Source organism: Oryx dammah, unplaced genomic scaffold (assembly GCF_014754425.2).
Source record: "Oryx dammah isolate SB20612 unplaced genomic scaffold, SCBI_Odam_1.1 HiC_scaffold_2, whole genome shotgun sequence".
In the NCBI taxonomy this organism is placed as follows: Eukaryota; Metazoa; Chordata; class Mammalia; order Artiodactyla; family Bovidae; genus Oryx; species Oryx dammah.
In genome coordinates this window covers 165,621,897-165,644,237 of record NW_024070186.1, presented here as the reverse complement: position 1 = coordinate 165,644,237, position 22,341 = coordinate 165,621,897, and the positions used below count along the sequence as shown (strand labels likewise).

The window sequence follows — 22,341 nt, the reverse complement described above, 5'->3', positions numbered from 1 at the left end:
TGGAGGTTTAAATGTATGTTAAATGGTGGAGTAAAATGGTCAGATTTCTTTCACACAAAGATGCAGAGAGCAAACGTATGGACGCCAAGTGGGGAAAGGGGAGGGTGGATGAATTAGGAGATCCGGATTGACATGTATATACTATTGATACTAACGGGATTGACAGGTATATACTATTGATACTATGTACTGTCAGTGTTCAGTTGCTAATAGTGTCCAACTCTTTGTAACCCCATGGACTGTAACACTCCAGGCTTCCTTGTCCTTCACTATCTCCTGGAGTTTGCTCAAACTCATGTCCATTGAGTCAGTGATGCCATCCAACCAACTCATCTTCTATGATCCCCTTCTCCTCCTGCCCTCAATGTTTCCCAGCATCAGGAAAATAGATAACTAATGAGAGCCTACTGTCTAGCTTAGGGAACTCTCCTCAGTGTTCTGTGATGACCTAAATGGGAAGAAAATCTAAGGAAGAGGGGATATAGGTATACATATGGCTGATTCACATTGCTGTGCAGCAGAAACAAACACAGCTTTGTAAAGCAACTATACTCCAATAAAAGTTAAAACCTGGTACATTGAAAGCCCCTGGAACCATGGCAAGAGCAAACCCAGAGCCCCTCCATAAGGCCTTGTCTGTAACCCAGGTTGCTTGGGAGCCCCATGGGGCTTAGGGAGAGAACAGCTTTGCTGAAGATGCGCTCATAATCAAAAGTTACAAATGCCACAAGGAAGTAATCTACCATGAGAGTCAGCATGCATGGCAAACAGAACAGAACCCTGAGAATTCAGATGGTGGGTGAGGGCGGGGAGAACCGGGGTATGAGGCTGAGAATAATCTGAAAGAATATAGGTTTGCAATTCCAAAATGTATAAAAGTTTTCAAAGTCATAACTGAAGAGTAGGGCATTAGGACAAAATTAACAGGCAGAATTTTAAAAAGAACTAAATGAATGTCACAATTAAAATAGATTAAAAATTAAAACATAAAGTCAAATATTACCAATGAAGGAATAAATGAACTGGAAAATAGATCTGTGGGAATCAGATAAATGCAAGACAGAACAAGGAAGGAATGAAAAACATGAAAACAAAGTTAATAACCAAGAGGATAGAATGAGAATGTCCAGAATATTTTTAAACAGAATTTAAAAGTACCTTACTAGGATTTTTTAAAGGAGCTGTGTGGCATGTAGGGTCTTAGTTCCCTGCCCAGGGATTGAACCCATGCCCCCTGCATTGGGAGCATGGAGTCCCAAACACAGGACCACCAGGAAGTCCCTGTCTAGAGTATTTTAAACAAAATTTTCTGAGGATAAGATTATCATGTTAAGGATTTGCAAACGACTTGCAAATTAAAACAATGTGATACACACCTTATTGGAATGGTCAAAATCCAAAACAAAATCAGAGCTGGTGAGGATGTATTATATGAACAGGAGCTTCACTCATTGCTGATGGGAGTGTGAAATGGTACAGTCATTTTGAAAGACTGTTTGGCAGATTCCATGAAGGCTAGATATAGTCTTACGATATAGTCACTGATAATGCCCTTAGGTATTTACCCAAGTGAGTTGAAAACTTATATCCTCATAGAAACTTAAACATGAATGTTTGTGTTTCTTTCATAAATGTCCAGACTTGGAAACAACCAAGATATCCTTCAGCGCGTGCGTGCATGCTCAGTTGCTTCAGTCGTGCCCGACTCTTTGCAACCCCATGCACCGTAGCCCACCAGGCTCCTCTGTTCATGAGATTTTCCAGGCAAGAATACTAGAGTGGGTTGCCATTCCCTTCTCCAGGGGACCTTCCTCACCCAGGGATTGAACCGGCATCTCCTGGGTCTCCCGCATTGCAGGCGGATTCTTTAACCACTGAGCCAGCTGGGAAGCCCCATATCCTTCAGCAGTTGAATGCATAAACAAACTATATGTCCATGCAGTAGAATATGGCTTCGAGATAAAAAGAAGAGGCCTATAAACCCAGGGAAAGATACGGAGGAACTTTCGATGCATCTTGTTAAGAGAAAGAAGCATGTCTGAAAAGGCTGCACAGTGTATGGTTCCAATTATACGATGTTCTGGAAAAGTCGAAACTATAGAAAGAGAAGATCAGTGGTTGCCAGGGGGTGGAATGAGGGGTGACGGGGGATAAACAGCTGGATCACAGAGGATGTTTAAGGCAGTGAAACTGTTCTGTATGATACTGTCTTGGTGGATACATGACGTTAAGCGTTGGCAAAACCCAGAGAATTGTACAGCACAAAGATTGAACCCTTATATAAACTATGTGAAATGAAGTGAAGTGAAAGTCACCCGGTAGTGTTCCACTCTTTGTGACCCCATGGAATAGTCCATGGAGTTCTCCAGGCCAGAATACTGGAGCAGGTAGCCGTTCCCTTCTCCTGGGGATCGTCCCAACCCAGGGGTCGAACCCAGGTCTCCCACATTGCAGGTGGATTCTTTACCAGCTGAGCTACCGGGGGAGCCCAGGAATAGTGAAGTGGGTAGCCGTTCCCTTCTCCAGGGGATCGTCCCAACCCAGGAATTGAACCAGGTCTCTTGAATTGCAGGCGATTCTTTACCAGCTGCTGGGCTACCAGGGTAGTCAGTATAAACTATGGACTTTAGTTCATGATAATGCATTTGGCTCATAAGTTATAAAAATATATCACATCAATGCCAGATGTTAATAGGGGAAACCAAGAGGAATGGGAAGAGAGACTGTATGGGGATTCCACTTTCTGCTCAGTTTTTCTCTAAATTTAAAATTAAGTCTGTTAATTTTTTAAAAGATGGGGAAAGTTAATAGTCAAAGCAATGATGCGTGAAATTCTTCCCAAATTAAAGTTATGAGTCATCAGATTGAAGAATCACGGAATCACAGAGTCCAGAGCAGAACAAATAAAACATATCCACACCTAGATTCCACACAAAGACAGAATGAAATTCTCAAAAGCAATTAGAGAGAAAATATAGACTGCACAGAAAGTAATGATAAATACATGATGAGCTGACCTCTCAACAATTACAGTCTAGGTCAGAAGGACACTTTATAACATCTCCAAAAGGTCTAAGAAAAATAAGTGGCACCTTCGGTCTCTATGTTCAGGCAAGTGTTTCAGGAGTGAGAACAAACAGAAAGCAATATACACGCATTTCATAAAACTTAAAGAGAACAGTGTGAAGGCAATAATTATGATTAATCTCTTCAAAGAAAATCAGACATTTTGAGCATTTCTTTTTCTCTGCAAGTGTTTTTTTTTATTGAAGTATAGATGATTTACAATGTTATATTAAAATGTACAAATAGCAATTCAGTGTTTTTATAGATTATACTCCACTTAAAGTTATTACAAAATAATGGCTACATTCCCCTGTGCTATACAATATATCCTTGTTGTGGACCACAAGATAGTTTATACATAGTCATGTGTATTTCTTAATCCTATACTTCTATCTTTTCTATCTTAGAGCTCACATGTATATACAATATTAGTCGTACTCTTCACTTAACATTCTAGGCATCTTTTTTGATTTTCACTGTTTTTGAAGGATAACTTTTAAAGGCCTGAATCATAGTCTAAGCACCATGTGAATTGCTAGACAGTTAGTATAATTACTAGACATTTAGACCAGAGAATTTCCTCCTAAATGGCAACTGGATAAAATACACATAAAAGAGAGACAAAATAATGCGCTTTTTTTTCCCCACTGAAAACCCCACCTGCTTTTTTAGTTGCCTGCCAAAGTGGGAAAGTATTTAGTTTGCAAGGGGCCATTTAGAAGCGATTGAGTTGTTTCTTTGCAAGGAACACTCTGTGCCCTAAGTGCATTGCTTGAGGTGACTTTTTGGAATAATCTTTGATCCTCTAAACAAAGAAATGACTAGTGTATACTTCCTGTACAAATGTGCACCAGGCTTTGTGCTGGGTGCTTCCTGGACAATAACCCTTGCAGGCTACTATTTAGGAGAACTTACCATGAGCCAGGCACTACATTTAAGAATTTTGCATATGTGAGCTCCTTTGATCTTCTCTAGAACCGGAGGGAGTATGCACTATTATTTTACCCATTTCACGGACAGGATCACTGTGGCTCTGAGGTAACACAGCTAGTCAGTGATGGAGTCATAACAAGAACGCAAGTCTTCCCACTGCTGCCTACTGTCAGCTTATCCCTTATCCCATTCTAGGCTTGGGTGGATGTTGGGGGTGAGGATACAGAAAGCTGGGTGCTGTGTGCTTAGTCACTCAGTCGTGTCTGACTCTTTGCAACCCCATGGACTGTAGCCCACCAGTCTCCTCTGTACATGGGATTCTCCAGGCAAGAATACTGGAGTGGGTTGCCATGCCCTCCTCTAGGGGATCTTCTCAATCGAGGGATTGAACCCAGGTTTCCTGCATTACAGATGGATTCTTTACTGTCTGAGCTACCAGGGAAGCCCAAAGCAGGGTGGGAAGAACATTATAATAATGACCAAAAAAAGAGAGAGAGATTCAGGGACTACGCCAAATTCTCTCTAGACAGGATCTCAGTTCATCCTCCTGCAACCATGTTACGTAGGTGTTGCCATCATTATCTTCAGCTGACCAGGGGGTGAATGCAGAGCTCAGTCCCTCCCCTTGAGGTTGTGCAGCTGTAAGTCACACACGTCTGCCCCAAGCGCAGGGGTGTCCACCCCGTGGCGCGGGCCCTGCTCCTCACTGCCTGTGGCTCTTGTCTTCCATCCAGGGGAGATGGAGGAGCTGGAGACGCTGTGGCTCACGGGGATCTGCCACAACGAGAAGAATGAGGTGATGAGCAGCCAGCTGGATATCGACAACATGGCAGGCGTGTTCTACATGCTGGCGGCCGCCATGGCGCTCAGCCTCATCACCTTCATCTGGGAGCATCTCTTCTACTGGAAGCTGCGCTTCTGCTTCACGGGCGTCTGCTCCGACCGGCCGGGCCTGCTCTTCTCCATCAGCAGGGTCAGTATCCCCAACGGCTTCTTCTCTCTGCAGCAGGCAGGTCCAGAAAAGCACGGGGGCTCCCAGAGTGCTTTGGGACCCCTGGGCGGGGGGTGGGGGGTCTGTACACCCTCCCCTCACTCACCAACCCTTCTTGGATGTGTGGAAAGGGCACTGGGTTCTGTGTTCATGAGCCAGATGACCGTGCAAGCCAGAAATGGAAGGTGAATGAATAAGGCAGGCCGGGCCTGAGAAAAATAGCACAAATGGAATGAAAAATAGCAGCTGAGCCTGGGTGTCAAGGAGAGAGAGCAATGGAGACTGTGGTAAAATATGACAGTGTGTCAAACCCAAAGGAGATGATCATTCTCTGCTCTTGCGGAGGATGGTCTTAGCGGAAGGCAAGGCCAATTTTCAGTTTTTATAGGAGGAAATGGCTATCTGATTATACAGGAAACTTTCAATTTTTATTTAAAATTGTTTGCTTGTGCTGTGAGCCAGGCAGGATCTTATTTCCCCAACCAGGGATCAAACCCGTGCCCCCTGCAACAGAAGTGGGGAATCTTTACCACTGGACGACCAGGGATGTCCCTCAATTTTTAAATGCTAGTAACTAATTCCATTGAAAACTAGAAAAAACACCAAAACACATGGGCTAAGCACAGCCAGTCTGCGGCCTCCCTGACGAGCACCCAGATATGCTCTAGGACGTCATTAAAATTCCTGTGCAGCATGTTACAACGTTTGCATGCCTTCAAAGAGATCACATGTGACCAAACAGAATCACGATGCAATACCATGTGTGTACACAGATAACAAGTCACAAGAACACGTATGATGCAACATGTATGATGGAACATGTATGAGCCTGAAATGAAACAGAGGCTTGAAGGACCACAAGAAAACACACACACTTCAAACAGAAAACAAAATACACGTTCAGCCCGACATAAACAGTAGCACAGAGTATGCATGCCGTAGTCAGTGCACTCACATGCAAGCCGCAGAAGTCTCCTTTCGTGCTGCACAGCATGGCACGTGTGTGTGGCCATACACAGGTACACATAGTGAGATGCATTCATCACAATGACAGTCATGGAAAGTGCTTCTATCTGGGGGACACATTTATTTCCCAGGCACCAGGGAAGGACTTTATACTCTTCATCTCATTTAACCTACAAACCACTTCTATGAGGTTGGTACTGATATGGTCCTAGAGTTGGGGAAACTCACAGTTATAAGGTTAGAGGAATTACCCAACACCGCTCAGCCTTGCTGGAGCCAGGATCTGACTCTAGGTGGTGTAGTAACAGCCTGAGCCCACAGTCTTACCCAAGCAACAGACATCAAATACGAGCAAAATAAGAGATTTGATGCAAATCATACTACACACATATATATGCACGCAACTAAATGATATTTACATGTTCAACACAAGCTAGTCGCTTACTTGCCTCAGATAAAAGCATATACATATATCGTTTACTGATCTTCCAGCACAGTATAGGGGCTTCCCTGGTGGTTCGGATGGTAAAGAACCTGCCTACCATGTAGGAGACCCAGGTTCAATTCTTGGGTCAGGAAGATCCCCTGGAGAAGGAAATGGCAACCCACTCCAGTATTCTTGCCTGGAGAATGCCATGGACAGAGGAGCCTGGTGGGCTACCTTCCATGGGGTCACAGAGTTAGACGCAACTGACACAAACACTTTCACTTTACATACATACATATTGTTCACTGATCTTCCAACGCAATATAATATTATCTATCTATCTGATAATCAATGTCATCTATCTATCCATCCGTCCACCCATCTATCCATCCATTCATTCATTTATCCATCTATCCATCCATCTATTTATCTACCTATTTCTCCCATTTACTCACCTTGGAATTTGTTTTACTCTGAAAGAATTGGACAAATTAAGATTTGAAACATGGTGAAAAATATGTAGTTAGACACATCTAGTTTTAGATGCTAATGTTTATTGGGAAAACAAAATAATCATTTAAAGAGGAATTTATGTGTTCTTGGGGTTTGGTGGTTTTAAGAGATCCAGAAGGTACACACAGGCTTAGTCAGGAGGATTTATTTTCTCCATTCAGTGGCAACTAAACTTGAGTTCTATGCAAATACATATTTCCTAATTAGCTTGATGGCATCTAAACACACAGATTGTTTAAAAATAACAATGTGCATGCATGTAGCTAGGTATTAAGCCAACTTTAAGCTAATTCTCTCTGCCAATTACTGAAGGCTTTCCATATCTAAATGACTCTGGGATTGCCATGAGCGAATGCACACAATTGCCTTTACTTGCAAATCCTGCTTGTTTTTGAAAGAGCGCTCCTTCTGTCCGAGATACCATTAAGGAAGCCAAGTGAGGATTGTTATTCTGAGAAATGAACTAAACCCCCACTCCTCCCGTTCCGAGCCTCTTGAGGGACAGGCATGAAGGGGGAACTCAATGCAGCTTTGCTGTGTTGTGTCCGTGACAAGCCAGGACCTGAACTTCCATCTCCCCCTCCCTTGTGGAGAGGGGACCCCATGTCCCACGGGACACAAACCTGAGATGCCTGCACTTTTGCAATGGCCAAGGGCAGAGGCCAGAACTCAGAGAGTCATTTATTTTACATTAGAACCAAGCTTCTCCCATAGCTGTGACTTTTGTCCATTATGACTTACAAAAAAGACATCCTCTCTTCTGTGGGATGCTTTTAACTTTTGTTTCCTCTCCAAAACACTGTCCCTTTCATTATAAAAAAAATATTCACTGTCATCAGGAAAGAGAACCGCTTTGGTTGTCTCCTGAGATGTAAGGAATGGGAGACATAGCAAAGCCAGAGACAAAGGTGGTGGAAACCATGACATCCTTCCAGAGAGCTCAGAGGGGAGCTTGAGGCAGCTTCTGGCTGACCTGCAGTGGGGACGACAGAATGGAAGTGATAAACAGTCTTAGCCGGGGCTTCCCAGGTGGCTCCGTGGTAAGGAATCCATCTGCCGGTGCAGGCGGTGCAGGAGGTGCAGGTTTGATCCCTGGGTCGGGAAGGTGCTCTGGGGGAGGAAATGGCAGCCCACTGCAGTATTCTTGCCTGGAGAATTCCACGGACAGAGGAGCCTCAGGTGGCTACAGTTGATGGGGTCGCAAAAGAATCAGACACAACTTAGCAAATAACAACAATTGTCTTGGGCCATTCCGGCTGCTCTAGCAAATTACCACATGCTGAGTGCTTCATCGACAATAAAAACGACACTCATGGTTCTGGAAGCTGGAAATCCAAGAGCAGGGGGTCAGCATGGTGGGGTGAGGGCCCTCTTCCATGTTGCAGATGTCCCCTTGTGCTGAAGGAATGAAGGGGTTCTGTGAGTCTCTTTTATAAGAAGTGCTTCTGCCAAAGGCCCCACCTTGGACCTCATGACCTAAGCACCCACACTATTAATACATCACCTTTGGGAGCTGGGGTCTCAATGCATGAATTGGAAGGCTAGGGGGACACTAATAAGCAGAGGATACCAGAAACTTTAGGCATCAGGCCCAGGTGCCAAGGAACCAAGGAGGACAATTGTGCTCAGGTCCCACTGAGAATGTTCCGAGTGGTCAGGGTCCTCTGGGAGTTGGAGGATAGACAGAGCCAGTTGTCTGGAACAGCATGTTGAGCCTCCAGTGCTCCGTTCATCTGAACCCATCGTGGGGCCGAGAGGGCATATCACTTACACAAGCCATAAAAGGTAGCTGGAGTCTGTGAATTCTAGAGAGGAGGAAAGGGAAACCTCTGCAGGGAAGAAAGAAACCCCAGCCCAGGGATTTGCCTTCCAAGGTAGGGTTTGGGCAGCAGATGGAATCAGAAAGCCACAATGACTTTCCAGAGCTAATGTGCAGTAGTAAAGGGTAGCACCCATGTCCTACGGCTCTGATCATAGGGCCACTGTGTGAGAGGACAGAGGGGAGGGGTGACAAGCAGGAGGGGCACAATGGGGATGATGGAGCAGCTCACTCACTTGCATTCACAGAGCCCCATCCACGTGAGGTGCTCTGCTTGCACTGTCAGATCTTGCCCTGACATCCACCTTAAAGAGTGTGATTCCCATTTTACAGATGTGGGACTTGAGGCTCAAAAAGATGTAGTGACTTAGCCAAGGTCGCAGAGCTAATAACAGTTGACTCTGGGGCTCGTTTCCAGTGGGCTTCTGGCCTCTGACTCTTCCCACCCTTCTGTAATACACACCCCCACCTCCCCATCAGCCCATCCGGAGGATGGGTCAACTCGGTTGGAGAACCCCCACCAACCCAACCTGGGGTACAGGCCCGCATTATGATGACTCCTTCCCGAGGCTTTGCCAGGCAGATCTGCACCTGGGAACTGCCTTAGCTGTGTCCAGTGAGCCCCAGGGGAAACCAGGGATGAGAAAAAGCAGTCAGCCGCCATCCTGCCAGCTCTTGAAACATAGCTCAGCTCCCCAGCCGCTTCTGAGAGCCTCTTGCAAATATGGAGACAACGAGCTCATCTCGACAGGCGGGAGCATACCACTCGGATGGGGGAGGTTGGAAGCGAGTTCTCAAAATCTCTAAAAGGAAGACAGAAGCTCATTAAAATAAAATTGCAAAGTTAGAAAAACATGTAAAAGCTAATGTTCTCACAGTGCTAACAACGGGAAGAAAAGGCTCTGATCTTGGCTGATTCAGACATGTAGGAGACACACTGATTTTCACCCAATATAGCAGAGTCCCTCTAGGTTAGCTTATGAGACTATTACATCACCGGATTGGTCAGGGAAAGCTTAAGTTAGCATACAAGATTCAAAAGCCCTGCTCTACGTGAAACACACGTTTGTACATTTTGACATCCAGCAGCCTCAGAAACAAAAAGGAGATGCTGCCTCCTGGCAGGGAAAGAGACCACTCAGGGCCTAGAGAAGGAGACTAGAGGAAAAGCTGCAGGAAGGTGAGAAGGGCTGTCACCTCATCTTGGGCAGCCTTCATCCTGCAGCCTGGGGTGGAGAGGTCAGAGGAAGAGATGCTCAAACACACAACTGTAGCTTTGCTGTTTACTCTTCCTTGACGCAATGGAGACTGTCTCTAGAAAACAAGAAAGATGCAGGAGGGCAAACAGTGGTGGCTGTCACAGTTACATGAGCATCCCTATGGGTTCTTGGCATCCCTGCCGTGGGGATCAATGGGGCCACTGTCATCCAAGTCCACACTTCTCACACATCCTTCCCACGAGTTTACCCCAGAGTCAGCAGCAGCTTCCACATCCCTTTCACAAACCCCTTCTTCGGCCAGACCCCTGTCAGTCTCGGGAGAACCAGGTCAAACCCTAAAGCCTGGACCTGATTGTTCCGTTTAGGTTGTTGCTGGTGTTCAGTCGCTAAGTCGCGTCTGACTCTTTGTGACCCCATGGATTCTAGCCCCCCAGACTCTTCTGTCCATGGGATTTCTCAGTCAAGAATACTGGAGTGGGTTGCCATTTCCTACTCCAGGGGATCTTCCCAACCCAGGGATCAAACCTACATCTCCTGCAGTGCAGGCAGATTCTTACTACTGCGCCACCTGGGAAGCCCAGTTGTATGAGGATTAGAGGATATTTTTTCCTCAAATTCCATGTATGACTATTGGCAAAAGTGTCAGATAATCTTGATAATCTAAGTAAATCATAATCAAATGAGAGAGACAAGGAAGTCTGATGCTCTGCCACTGGTCTCATACACTTAAGAACGTCATCAGGATTCAGGTTGCATTTCACTGTTTCTCCAGGGCGCCTATGTCTCTCCTTTGCAGATAGAGTTCAGGTGTGACACAGTTTTGTGTCCTCGATGCTGCTAATGGTGTTTTCCACTCCTCCCCACAGGGCATCTACAGCTGCATTCACGGAGTGCACATTGAAGAAAAGAAGAAGTCTCCGGATTTCAACCTGACCGGATCCCAGAGCAACATGTTAAAACTCCTTCGATCTGCCAAAAACATCTCCAACTTGTCCAACATGAACTCCTCAAGGATGGATTCCCCCAAGAGAGCTGCGGACTTCATCCAACGAGGCTCCCTCATCATGGACATGGTTTCAGATAAGGGCAACCTGGTCTACTCAGACAACCGGTCCTTCCAGGGGAAAGACAGCATCTTCGGGGACAACATGAACGAACTCCAGACCTTCGTGGCCAACAGGCACAAGGATAACCTCAACAACTATGTGTTCCAGGGCCAGCATCCTCTGACTCTCAATGAGTCCAACCCCAACACAGTGGAGGTGGCCGTCAGCACGGAGTCCAAAGGGAATTCCCGGCCCCGGCAGCTTTGGAAGAAATCAATGGAGTCGCTCCGCCAAGACTCCCTGACCCAGAACCCCATCTCCCAGAGGGATGAGGGGCCCGTGGAGAACAGGACCCACTCCCTGAAGAGTCCTCGGTACCTTCCTGAAGAGGTGGCCCACTCGGACGTCTCTGAAACGTCGAGCCGGGCCGCATGCCACCGGGAGCCAGACAACAATAAGAACCACAAGGCCAAGGACAATTTCAAGAGGTCCACGGCCTCCAAGTACCGCAAGGACTGCAGCGAGGCGGAGCGCTCCTACCTGAAAACCAAGGCAAACTCCCCCAGGGACAAGATCTACACCATCGATGGCGAGAAGGAGCCCAGTTTCCACCTCGACCCGCCCTCGTTCGCGGAAAGCATGGCCCTCCCCGAGAACGTGGACTTCTCCGACACCTACCAGGAGCGCAGCGAGAGCTTTCGCAAGGGGGATTCCACGCTGCCCCTCAACCGGAACGCCGTGCATGATGAGGACGTGCTCCCCAACAATGAGCCGTACAAACTCTACTCCAAGCACTTCAGCCTGAAAGACAAGAGCTCCCCGCACAGCGAGGGCAGCGACCGGTACCGCCAGAACTCCACGCACTGCCGGAGCTGCCTGTCCAACCTGCCCACCTACTCGGGCCACTTCACCGTGCGCTCCCCCTTCAAGTGCGACGCCTGCCTACGGATGGGGAACCTCTACGACATCGACGAGGACCAGATGCTTCAGGAGACAGGGAACCCCGCCGCCCAGGAGGAGGTCTACCAGCAGGACTGGGCCCCGAACAGCGCCCTCCAACTCCAAAAGAACAAGCTGAGGATCAGCCGGCAGCACTCCTATGATAACATCCTCGACAAACCCAGGGAGGTGGACCCTAGCAGGCCCTCCCGGAGCATCAGCCTCAAGGACCGCGAACGGCTCCTGGAGGGAAACCTGTACGGGAGTCTCTTTAGCGTCCCCTCCAGCAAACTCGCGGGGAACAAGGGTTCCCTTTTCCCCCAGGGCCTGGAGGTCGGCAAGCGGAGCAAGTCCCTCTTGCCGGACCACACCTCCGAGAACCCTTTCCTCCACTCCTACGGGGATGACCAACGCTTAGCGATCGGCAGGTGCCCCTCGGACCCTTACAAACACTCGCTGCCGTCTCAGGCTGCGAACGACGGCTATCTCCGCTCGTCCTTGAGGTCGACGGCGTCATACTGTTCCAGGGACAGTAGAGGCCACAGCGACGTGTATATTTCAGAGCATGTTATGCCTTATGCTGCAAATAAGAATAATATGTACTCTGCCCCCAGGGTTTTAAACTCCTGCAGCAATAGACGTGTGTACAAGAAAATGCCTAGTATCGAATCTGATGTTTAAAACCTTCCATTAATGTTTATATCTATAGGGAAAACATACCTAATGGCCAATGTCCGGATGGGTAAATGGTGGATGCCCCAATAGTGCCCTAACCAGAGGAAGAGGATTTAGGAAGGTATTTTTCAGTTGGTTCTTTTGCACATGGCTCCAAGCCGTAGTCTTCCACTCAAGGAATCTTGTGAGGTGTGTGCTGAGCACACCAGAGCCCAGATAGGTGAGTCCTTAACCAAAAACCAATCCACACCAGGGCGAGTCTCCTGGACATGCCCGCCAGGTATGTCGCAATAACGACGCATCGGATGCCAGTGGTCATGTGACGATTTCCTATATTCCAAATTCCATTAAGACCAGCCCACCCTGTAATTTCCTCATCAGAAATGCCTCACGGTTCCTCTGATACAGAATAAGCAATATGGTATGCATGTAAACCTGTCACAAAATAAAACAAGAATGCATCCGCACTGTAGCGAGACGGAGTGTGCCAGAGATTAGGAAGTTCAGCTTTTTAAGGGGTTCAGCTTTATTGCTCTGCCTCCCATGATGGCCCCGGCCCAACCCCAGAACTCCAGGCTCTCCCAAAGGATAGCAAACCCGCGTGTTATGGTTCACTCTGCTAGCTTCCTTGTAGTCCATTTCCAGGACACATGGAGTAAAAGGCCCAGGAGGACCCTCAGGCAGAGAGCGACGAGTCTGTTTGGATGTCCATTTGTGTATTTCACAGACACTCTCTCACCCTTGGCTTCGGTGGTCTTGCTCAGAGCTGCACAGACTCACACACATGTGTCTTCGATACCGTAAGTGTGGATCTTCCATCTATGATGCAGCGGCCCTTGTAGTTGATCCCGAAGACTCCTGTGTACGTAAGTTTGCGTTTCCCCCCTCCTCTGGTGATGACTCAGGGTTGTATAGTATCTGTTACTCTCCTCCTGCCTCCAGGAACCTTCACTCATTCAGTCCCCCGAATGGCATTTAATTGTGCGTGGCTGTTCCCAGCATGGTGAATGTGGGGGCACGTGCCAGCAGCCACATGTGTGCCGTGATCTCTAAAAAGTAAAATGCCATCTGTCTTGCTAAAGGCCAGCGTGGCTGTAGGGCGATCTTCCTTAACCCAATTTGGCAGGACACGCGTCCCCGCTCCAGCCTCCTTAAATCAACAGCCTTCAAAACAGGAGAGACACTCATGTATCTACCCTGAGCATCCTCCCAATTGTGGATAATCTTCAGTGGGACGAGTGATTCCTCTCTTCTGAAATAGTTGCTCTGTTGAAAGCCAACTGCCTCACCAGCACCAACAGAACTCGCAAAATTCCTCGAGGCATCTGTCATTTCCGAGTCACTTCCATTATTCCCTTCTCACTCGCCTCAAACCTCTGCAAAAATGATAGGAAATGAGACTCACTTTTGTCCACTGTGGGGCGAGGCTGGGGAATCTTGACACACGAGAAGCTCTCAGCACAGCACCCTGTACATTCAGTGTGCCCCTGCAAATGACAAGCAAGTTGTTACATTACGACACTTCACCAAAACAGAATTCTCTAGTTTAAAAATTAAACACGGTAAAAACTACAAACAACATTCATTACATATTTTATACAGTTCAAATCTAGTAATTAGCGTGTTTTAAATACATGAATATGCCTGAGATGTTTGGGCTAAGTAGCCGCCTGATTTGCGTAGCCCCTGGATCTGTGTTGGTGTCCTGTTACAGAAGCCCTAGGCTAATGCAAACTAGCTGGACCATTCCCGGGCTTCCTCCTGCATTTTGCCCTGGGCTCTTGGAGGAGAGGGCAGAATGACAGCTTGAAAAGTTAACCCGCGTCTTAGAGTCCTGTCGTGTTCTGTCTTGTAGGCAGTGATTTTCCTGTGAGTGGGCAGGTGCCAGGAGTAATTCTCTTAGAGCTTGAGGACTCATCAAATGTCTCCATCTTTGAGTTAGGACACCTGATCTACCATATTCCTATAATGATGCAAAGTGGTTGCTGAGCAGTTCAGGGTCAGTGGGAGAGAGGTAGAGGGAGCCAGTGAAAGTCTTTGAGGTGGACAGGCAGAAGGGGCTGACAAGGTACCAAAGATGAACGCACTTGAATGTCGCATTTCATTGCTTGGATGCTGCAGCTTTGCTTCTCCAGCAAGGGAGAAGCCTAGATTAAAGAACCCGGAATAGCCCTCCAATCTCTACTCTCACCCACACCTGTGATCGTGTTATCTTTTACCATGTTCTGCCTTTGGCCTTCCACTGCTTCCCAGACCTACACGCCCCCAGCCAGGATCACCTCCATTTCCTCACAAGAGTGTCATGTCTTGACACAAAATGAATTGAAGTCTCCCAGAAGATAGCCGTGGTATATCACCAATCTAAAGAGGCTATATGTCTTTCTCTAGTGTCTCCTCAAAAGCAAGGAGCTGCCAAAGGTGGCAGAGATCTCCAGGGAGAGTGAGAATTACACTCGGAATGACCCTGTAGATCAAAAAGCCTTCTTCTAATTACAACATTAGCTCTGCTGTTGACCCCATACTTCTCTGGGTATAGAAACTAAATATATGGCTTTGGGAAGAATCGACAGCAATGTAGCCCAAAAAAGAGAAAAAACTATACCCTTCCTCTAATAGCGAAAGGGTTTTTTTAAAAAAGAAGTAGCTGGAGTTGGATGCTATGTAGTAAATACATCATTTCCTTTCTCCATAGATTCATTGACACTGAATAGTGGTGATCTCAAACAAAAAACAACCAACACTGATTGATGGTCATTTTCCAGTTGAAAGATAGTGATGTCAGGCTATTAGAAGGCCATCCAAGTCTTTCAGTTCTTTGGGGAAACAGTAGCAGGAGTATAACATCCAGAGGTAAATCACACCTTCAGGACAGGAGGTGATAAGAATTACAGGGAATGCCCTGAACTATGAGTCCATTACAGAAGATTCCTCAGACACATCTCAACTCTGAGGCCTTCGATTTGTTGATGCCGAGGATCCAGGATCTCTGACCTGAAAGGCGTGCCTGAGTTTCATCTGACTCAAAGTAGGACCCGGTGTCCATTGTGATGCTAATTAACTCTTAATGGTTTTCTCCACTTGAGAAGGACCCAGATAGGTCATAGTGCACATGTGCAACCAACTTAAAATGTTCTGTGTAAGAAGAGAGTCTTCTGGGATGCCGGGTCTACTCTGGGCAACCTTTGGGTTTCTGGAAAATTGTTTCCATTATCCTTACATCTGCAGGTTCCTAGGCCATCCCAGGTTTTAGTGCTCTGAAGGGTGAGATGTCAATGAGTTTGCCTTTCTGCCAGTGAGGCTTCCAGGAGAGGCGTGGGATTACAGTCGTCCTACTCATTACGCTTGTGTCCTTTGCAAATCGCATTGCATTCTTTTAGTCGGCACTGTCTCATGGCCTGTACCTGGTTTTCTCTTCCCTGTTTGGTTAAGGTGCCTGAGAAGTGTTTGTACTTAGGTTTCCCGACAAAAGCATTAAAATTCATCCTTTGCAGCAAACTCAGTCAAATCAATTCACACTTATTTTCAGGGGAGAAAAAATAAAATTACACCTTGTTTACAAATGAAATAGTTTCACTTAAATGGGACTCCAGCCAAGGCAGTTAATTAGTCAAAAGACTCACGGCAGTCGTGCGTTCATACATTGTTTATTCTATTTGATATGTCTACCACTGATGTGTATTTAATATTCTGCATCTTTCTCAGGAAATGACAAATGCCCCGAATTCTTTGCAAATGGAATTGCTAATGAAAAATAAAACAAAAAGTTGGTGTTAATTAAATGGTGATTAAAAATTTATCTCCTTTAAACCTAAAAACGTCTAGCCTTAATAATCAGTTGTCATATAAATCAATACCTTGAACTGAAATCCTTTGCAGGGTTTAAGACCTAAATAAATACTAAGTTGAGAAACCTAAATATCTTTCAGAAGAGCTGAATATATTCGTTAACTTTATGCACACCCTATACTGTTTCTTTGCGTAGAGCTGTTGTTTATGAATTCTTCAAAGGGGAACATGAATTGCCTCTGAAATGGTGCCTGTTTGTATGAAGCGCAGCTAGAACAGACATAATTGGACTTCAAGGGGAAAACCAACAACAAAAAACTCCCCAAACTTAATAGGTGAAAGCTAAACTCAGTGGTTGGTATTTAATATGAGTTCAAGGCAATTTGCATTCCAAAAGCAGTGTTTATTTTCCCTTGAGACAAAATAAGACCTTTCCAGATACCCCATCTTCTCTTGGTAAACAGTGTGGGAAGGGTTTAATGAAAGGTTACCTGGAGTTTTGACTTGAAAAGTTCCCCCAGTATGCAGTTACCCTTTCGCATTCAACCCCTTTACATTGGTGTATGTTCCTATCTAATTGTATCAGATGAGGTCAGCTTGGCCCTTGATGGAGATCGGAGATGTCCAAATGCACTTATCCTGTGAATATCAATGCTCGGGTACACATGTATATAATATACATGCTTGTTTTCTACAATTTACATGTACGTGTATTATCCAAATAAAGTTGTATATAATGTAAAGTTTATGTTAAAATTTAAACGATGATAAGGATATTAACACATGGAAAACCCATTCTGGTTATTGATGGGATGATATTTCTGTAAAGAGGGCACTATTTTTTTTTTTTTAATAATCTCAGTTCTAGGGAGGATAACAGAACCCAAGTGGCATTTGTGTGTTGGAGTTCTTGGCCTCTTATATAAAAAAATATCTGGGGTTAGGGGTGCAGGATGTAGTCTGTTCACTGTTACTCTAGAAGATAGTGCTGCTACGGACACGCACTTGATTTCTGCAAATCCACTGAAGGGCGCGTTTCCTGTTTGCCCACCCACACTCTTCCCGTGCCCGTAAATACTCAGTATAGTATCAGCTAACAGTGTCTGCCCACAAGGGTCTTAAAAAAACAGAACTTATAGAACTACACCAAGTTGTGGGGCAAGGAGAAAGGAGATGGGAAAATTAAGAGAAAATGAAGTTGCGAAGGGGCAGCAGTCATCTGTTTGAGACTATCAAGTTGACAGGGTCAGAGTCAGGTCTAGAACCCAAGACGTCCTGGTCCAAGTCCTAGCTTGGTTCCCCTTTCCAGGCTATCTCATCCCTGGGTTTCTCTAAAGAGTGTTCCCCTGAACACCTCTAGGATCAGTGCCAGAAAACCTCACAGAACTGACCTGGCCGTCTTTGCCTCTTGCCTTATACAGACCCATGCACCCTTCTTTGAATTTGGTCTTCCTTTAAGCTCCCCCAAAACCCCTTGCCTCAGAGTCCCGGAGAAGAGAAACCTCTTTCCAGGGACTTATTCCCTGAGAAGAGTGGATAACGGGATATAGTTTAAAATCTCAAACCAAAGATGAAAACTGGCAGTAATCATTGAGGTTATATTGTTACATTTCTCGTTAGCCAAGGATGAACAAAGGACCTTGATTAGCTGATGGAAGCTGACTAAGTATCCACTCTCCTTTTAGGGCCAATTTGGGATGGAGGAGAGGCAGAGGGAATAGAAAGTACAGCCTCTTCCCATAAGCACCCTCTAGAGCTTCAGCGCCCTGGGACAAAAGACGGACCAAACGAAAAAACGAAATGATGAAGTTTTCATCAGGAGATAAAAATGTATGTGATCAAACAAAACAGGTAATCCCTTCCCTAGACTTACTTCCAAGTACCTTTAGAGAATATAGTTGTTCCTGGAGATACCCATCCATGATGGCACTCAGGACATCTAGGGGCATTGATCAGGTAAACAGACTCGCCCTTCTCTGATTTTTGCACAGGCAGGCTTGGATCTGGGTCCTCTCAGTTCTCCAGCCCTTGCCACATCATGCCTCCTTCCACGTCTGCTTTATGACATGTGCTTTAAGAAAAGGTTGGGGGGAAAAAGTCCTCAAAGAATTGGGAAATAGACCATGATGTAAAAAAGACTATTTCCTGAAAGCTTTTGTGTTTGGTTTGGTTTTTGATTTGTGAAGAGTACTTTGGATAGTTCAGGGTAAAAAATGTATCAGGGAGGAAAGTAGAGAGAATTCCTGTGGAGTCCCAAGTGCCTCTGTGTTGTGGCTAGCCAAAAAGAACGCGTCAGGTGCCTGGAAAGAAAAGGGGACGATGAGACAGCAAAAGGAATTAAGGTGTATTTCAGAAAGATGGTGGGGTGGAGAAGGGGCTTATTTTTTTCTCTGTCCATCCTATCCTGTGCATTTCTGAAACACGGGGGTCTCCGTTCATCCTGAGAACGTGCCTTGGTTCAGCACCTGAATTTGGAAATATCAAAATGTATCTACATTGCGTGTAGACTGTATTCTGGATACGTCCTAGAATGCGATCCTCAAAATAGCCTGGGGATGTAAGTAGGATTGCTCTCCTTTTACAGATAAGAAAACTGATGCGGGTTGGTTTCAGCCTCATTCAGCCACAAGAATCTGCTAATAAACGTGTTATTATTAGGCATAGTCTTGAAGTGCCTGATCTCCTCCGGGGGAGGAGGTCAGAATAGAAGTCTGGAAAAGAGATGTGTTGTTTTGAGGTCCCCGGGGCTCTGTCTTGAGTTTCCGCCTCTGTGGTGAAGAAGGTGATGAGTGTCTGTTTTGGGGTGTGTTGAGAATGCCCAGGATCCCACCTCTGTTCACTGGCCTCTCCTGAGACTTGAACGCTATCTGTGTCTCTCCCCTGTATGCTTGCACTCAGCACTTACTTTTTTGATTCCTGGGGAGTTATTTTCTCTACTTAGCATGTGCCTAATATTAAATATCCCCTTCCTAATATCTCTTCTTTTTCTTAGTAGACATCAGGGATAATTCCATTAACATATGCAAATAATATGCTCTCACATGTGTGCAGGCACACATGCCCGCGCGTGCACACACACACACATACACACACACACACACACACACACACACACTGCCTTGTGGCCCCATTAAAGCCTTCCTACGCATGGCGGCCCATTTTCAGAAAGAGGATACTGCTTGCGAGTGACTGTCCCTTCTGTTGATTGTCTTTGCCAAGCAGACAGAACAGAGTTTGGAGGTGTGACACGGAATAAGAAATAGAGTTTGTGCATAAATGACCAGGAGCTTTGGTAATCAGTATGGCTGAGGGCCAGCTATTAAGATGTTATTCCCCTGGTCACTGACTTTAAGATAACTGTTGAACCACTGCAGTGCTTGTTTGGTTTGTCTCATTAAAGAATGTCGCACCAGAATATTCCCACCAGGCTTTCTAGGAGTCTGAAAAGATGTAGGGCATAATGCATTGTGTAGGCAATGACCCTTGAAGCCTTTCTTGAGCCCCCTCTCCCATGTTCTAAGCCATACCCCTCTCTTCTGGCATTTATATTTACTGCGAGGTGGGGCACAGTAGAACCATTTTATAGAAAAGCAAACTGAGTGGTTTGAAGGAATGTCTATCTGGGGGATTCTGTGACCCAGAACCTCTAGAGGGTCAATTAACCTAAGGGTAAATGACCTTAGCCTTGAGGTTGTCCTAGTCCCTGAGAAATTCTCTAGCCCTTTACATATTTCAAGTTGGTGGTAAAAAGTCTCTGAAGACAGAAAGGTTATTGTTACTTAATAGTTATTTGAGATCCTGTTATTGCGTCTACAATGCATGACAACATTCTCCCAGGGATGCTGAGCTTTGCGTAAACTAGAACACTCAAGAGAACAATTTGGCCAGTGGTATCTCTTCACTGGGGCTGTATTTCAAAGCACACAACTCTCTAGGGAGCAGGAACCAAATTGTTGAAAATGGAGTCATTTCTCAAATTAACTTCCTCCAATGAGGTGTCAGCAGTATGTAGGAACAAACAAGACAAAACCAAGGTCATCACTCATAAATCCCTCTTATTTACCACATGCCTGAAACAATGAGTTGGCATCCCGGCAATTCTGAGAACATTCCTCATTAGCCATAACCCTTGGTCATCACCCCTCCAGTTAATTCTCTCTCACACCTTTGGGAAGGATTTAAGTTGAGCCTTCAAAAGGATATTAATATAACACGTAGCCAATACCACAGCTGCCTTTTAAATTAATAAGGTTAATTGTTCTCCAGCAAACATAAGTTTGTCTTTGGCATTTTAAATGCTTCTCATTGATCTGACATTTTGCTGTTTCAAGCTTTTAAAAGGGCTCAAATCAAAGACTATTGATAGCTGAGCAAATAGTGAAGGTCCAGAAATATAAAAAAACATTGTTGGCTTTTCCATGAAGAACAGTCATAAGCTTTTGAATTCGATTGAGGTTTCTACATTAGCCATCTAAGATTTATTGAATTATTTCTGTTCTCAGTTAAGCTAATCCGAATAAATGAACTATATTGACTTTTTAAACCTATTTTATTTTCTTAGAAAATCTTTAGTTTATTAGGTTTGTAGACAGTTCTGGGGCCATGACCATTAAGTAAATGTTCCTGGGCAAAAATTTATTAATAAGATTCAGATGACTATTTGGGGTCATATTCAGTTGATCATCTTTGAAAATCTTGATGGGTTTGGGAAGATGAATATAGCACTCCTGACGTTTATGTTTCTTAAATTTTTTCCCTGGGAAAGAATGTCAATTGTTTATTTTTTTCAAATAAGAGACAAGGTTAGAATAATATTTTCATAGAAAATTCAGTAAACTACTCAAAAAACTAATTACATGGCTAGATATGGCTCAGATGCCTTCCAAGCCTGAGGGTCCCCAAAGATTTCTTTTATCAGTTGTTTTTAACTCTGAATCTTAATCTTATTCATTCCCTTGCTAAAACAAATTTAAAAGCATACATTTTCCAAATTATTTAGTTGGGATAAGTCAATGTAGTGTATCACAATAGAATGTCTGTGTGTATGTTTACGTATAGTCTATATATTTCAAGCTAGATATTCAGAAAGAATTAGGTGAGTTAATCGGTGGCTTGAATAAGAAGATCATAAACATCATAAATAATGGCCTTCTCAGACAGAAAAAGAGGGTAAACTATCCATCTTTCACTTGTGTTCTAAGACTCACTTAATAATACACAAGCTGGTCATTACCCACAAGAAAGAAATTTAATTAAGCGGCTTGAAAGGTCCGTGTCTGAGTTCACTTTTAACACAGCGTGGATAGGATTACACGTCTGTATGCAGAGGGTTTCCATTCACAGCTACATTAAAACACAGTCGAAAACCCACATCAGAACTGGCTCGATCTCTGGTTTGGTGGAGCCCAAAGCAAGCTGCGTTCTCTACTCACTGGTCTTCATTCAGGAATAAGATGTTCACTTACCAACCGCAACCGTTTATATCTGTCATGTTTTAATCCACTGCATGAGGAAGTGCTAATAACTGTATTAAATATTTCCAAGCATAGCTACAGAATTACACGTTTGCTTAACACCTTTCTATGATAGAGGAAGTAGATACTATGGTTGTCTCCTTGTAGTATGTCTTTTATTTTTGTTCAACGTGTTATCAACTGTTTTAAGGAATGGGGTTTGAAATGTGTGTGCAAACTGGTATGTACATAATTCCCGAGGCAACAAAAGTGCCCAGTCATATGGTGTAAAAATGTAAATACAGGAAAATTTCATTTTTCTAATAAAGATAATTTCTGCCAATTGATATGAAAATGAGAAATGGAGTTGTGGTCTTTGTTCTTGTTGCTGCTGCTGCGGTTGTGGGAATTGGGAACATTTCATACGGGCTTCGTGTTTGCAGAAATGGGAAATCATTTTGACCTGCCCCTCTGCGCATTGGAGGAGTGGTGAGGAGAGCGTGGAAC

The 22,341-nt window shown here is 45.0% G+C and overlaps 1 protein-coding gene across 1 annotated transcript in view; it reads left to right on the top strand.

Moving 5' to 3' along the window:
• The window catches only part of LOC120855629 (glutamate receptor ionotropic, NMDA 2A), an 88,895-nt gene extending 66,706 nt beyond the window's left edge, over positions 1–22,189 (top strand). Inside the window, exons 4-5 of the mRNA XM_040230174.1 lie at positions 4,734–4,972; positions 10,802–22,189. Of these exons, the coding sequence (XP_040086108.1) occupies positions 4,734–4,972; positions 10,802–12,601 (2,039 nt within the window). The 3' untranslated portion in view covers positions 12,602–22,189. The remainder of the gene's footprint in view (positions 1–4,733; positions 4,973–10,801) is intronic.
• The last annotated feature ends 152 nt before the right edge of the window (positions 22,190–22,341 follow it).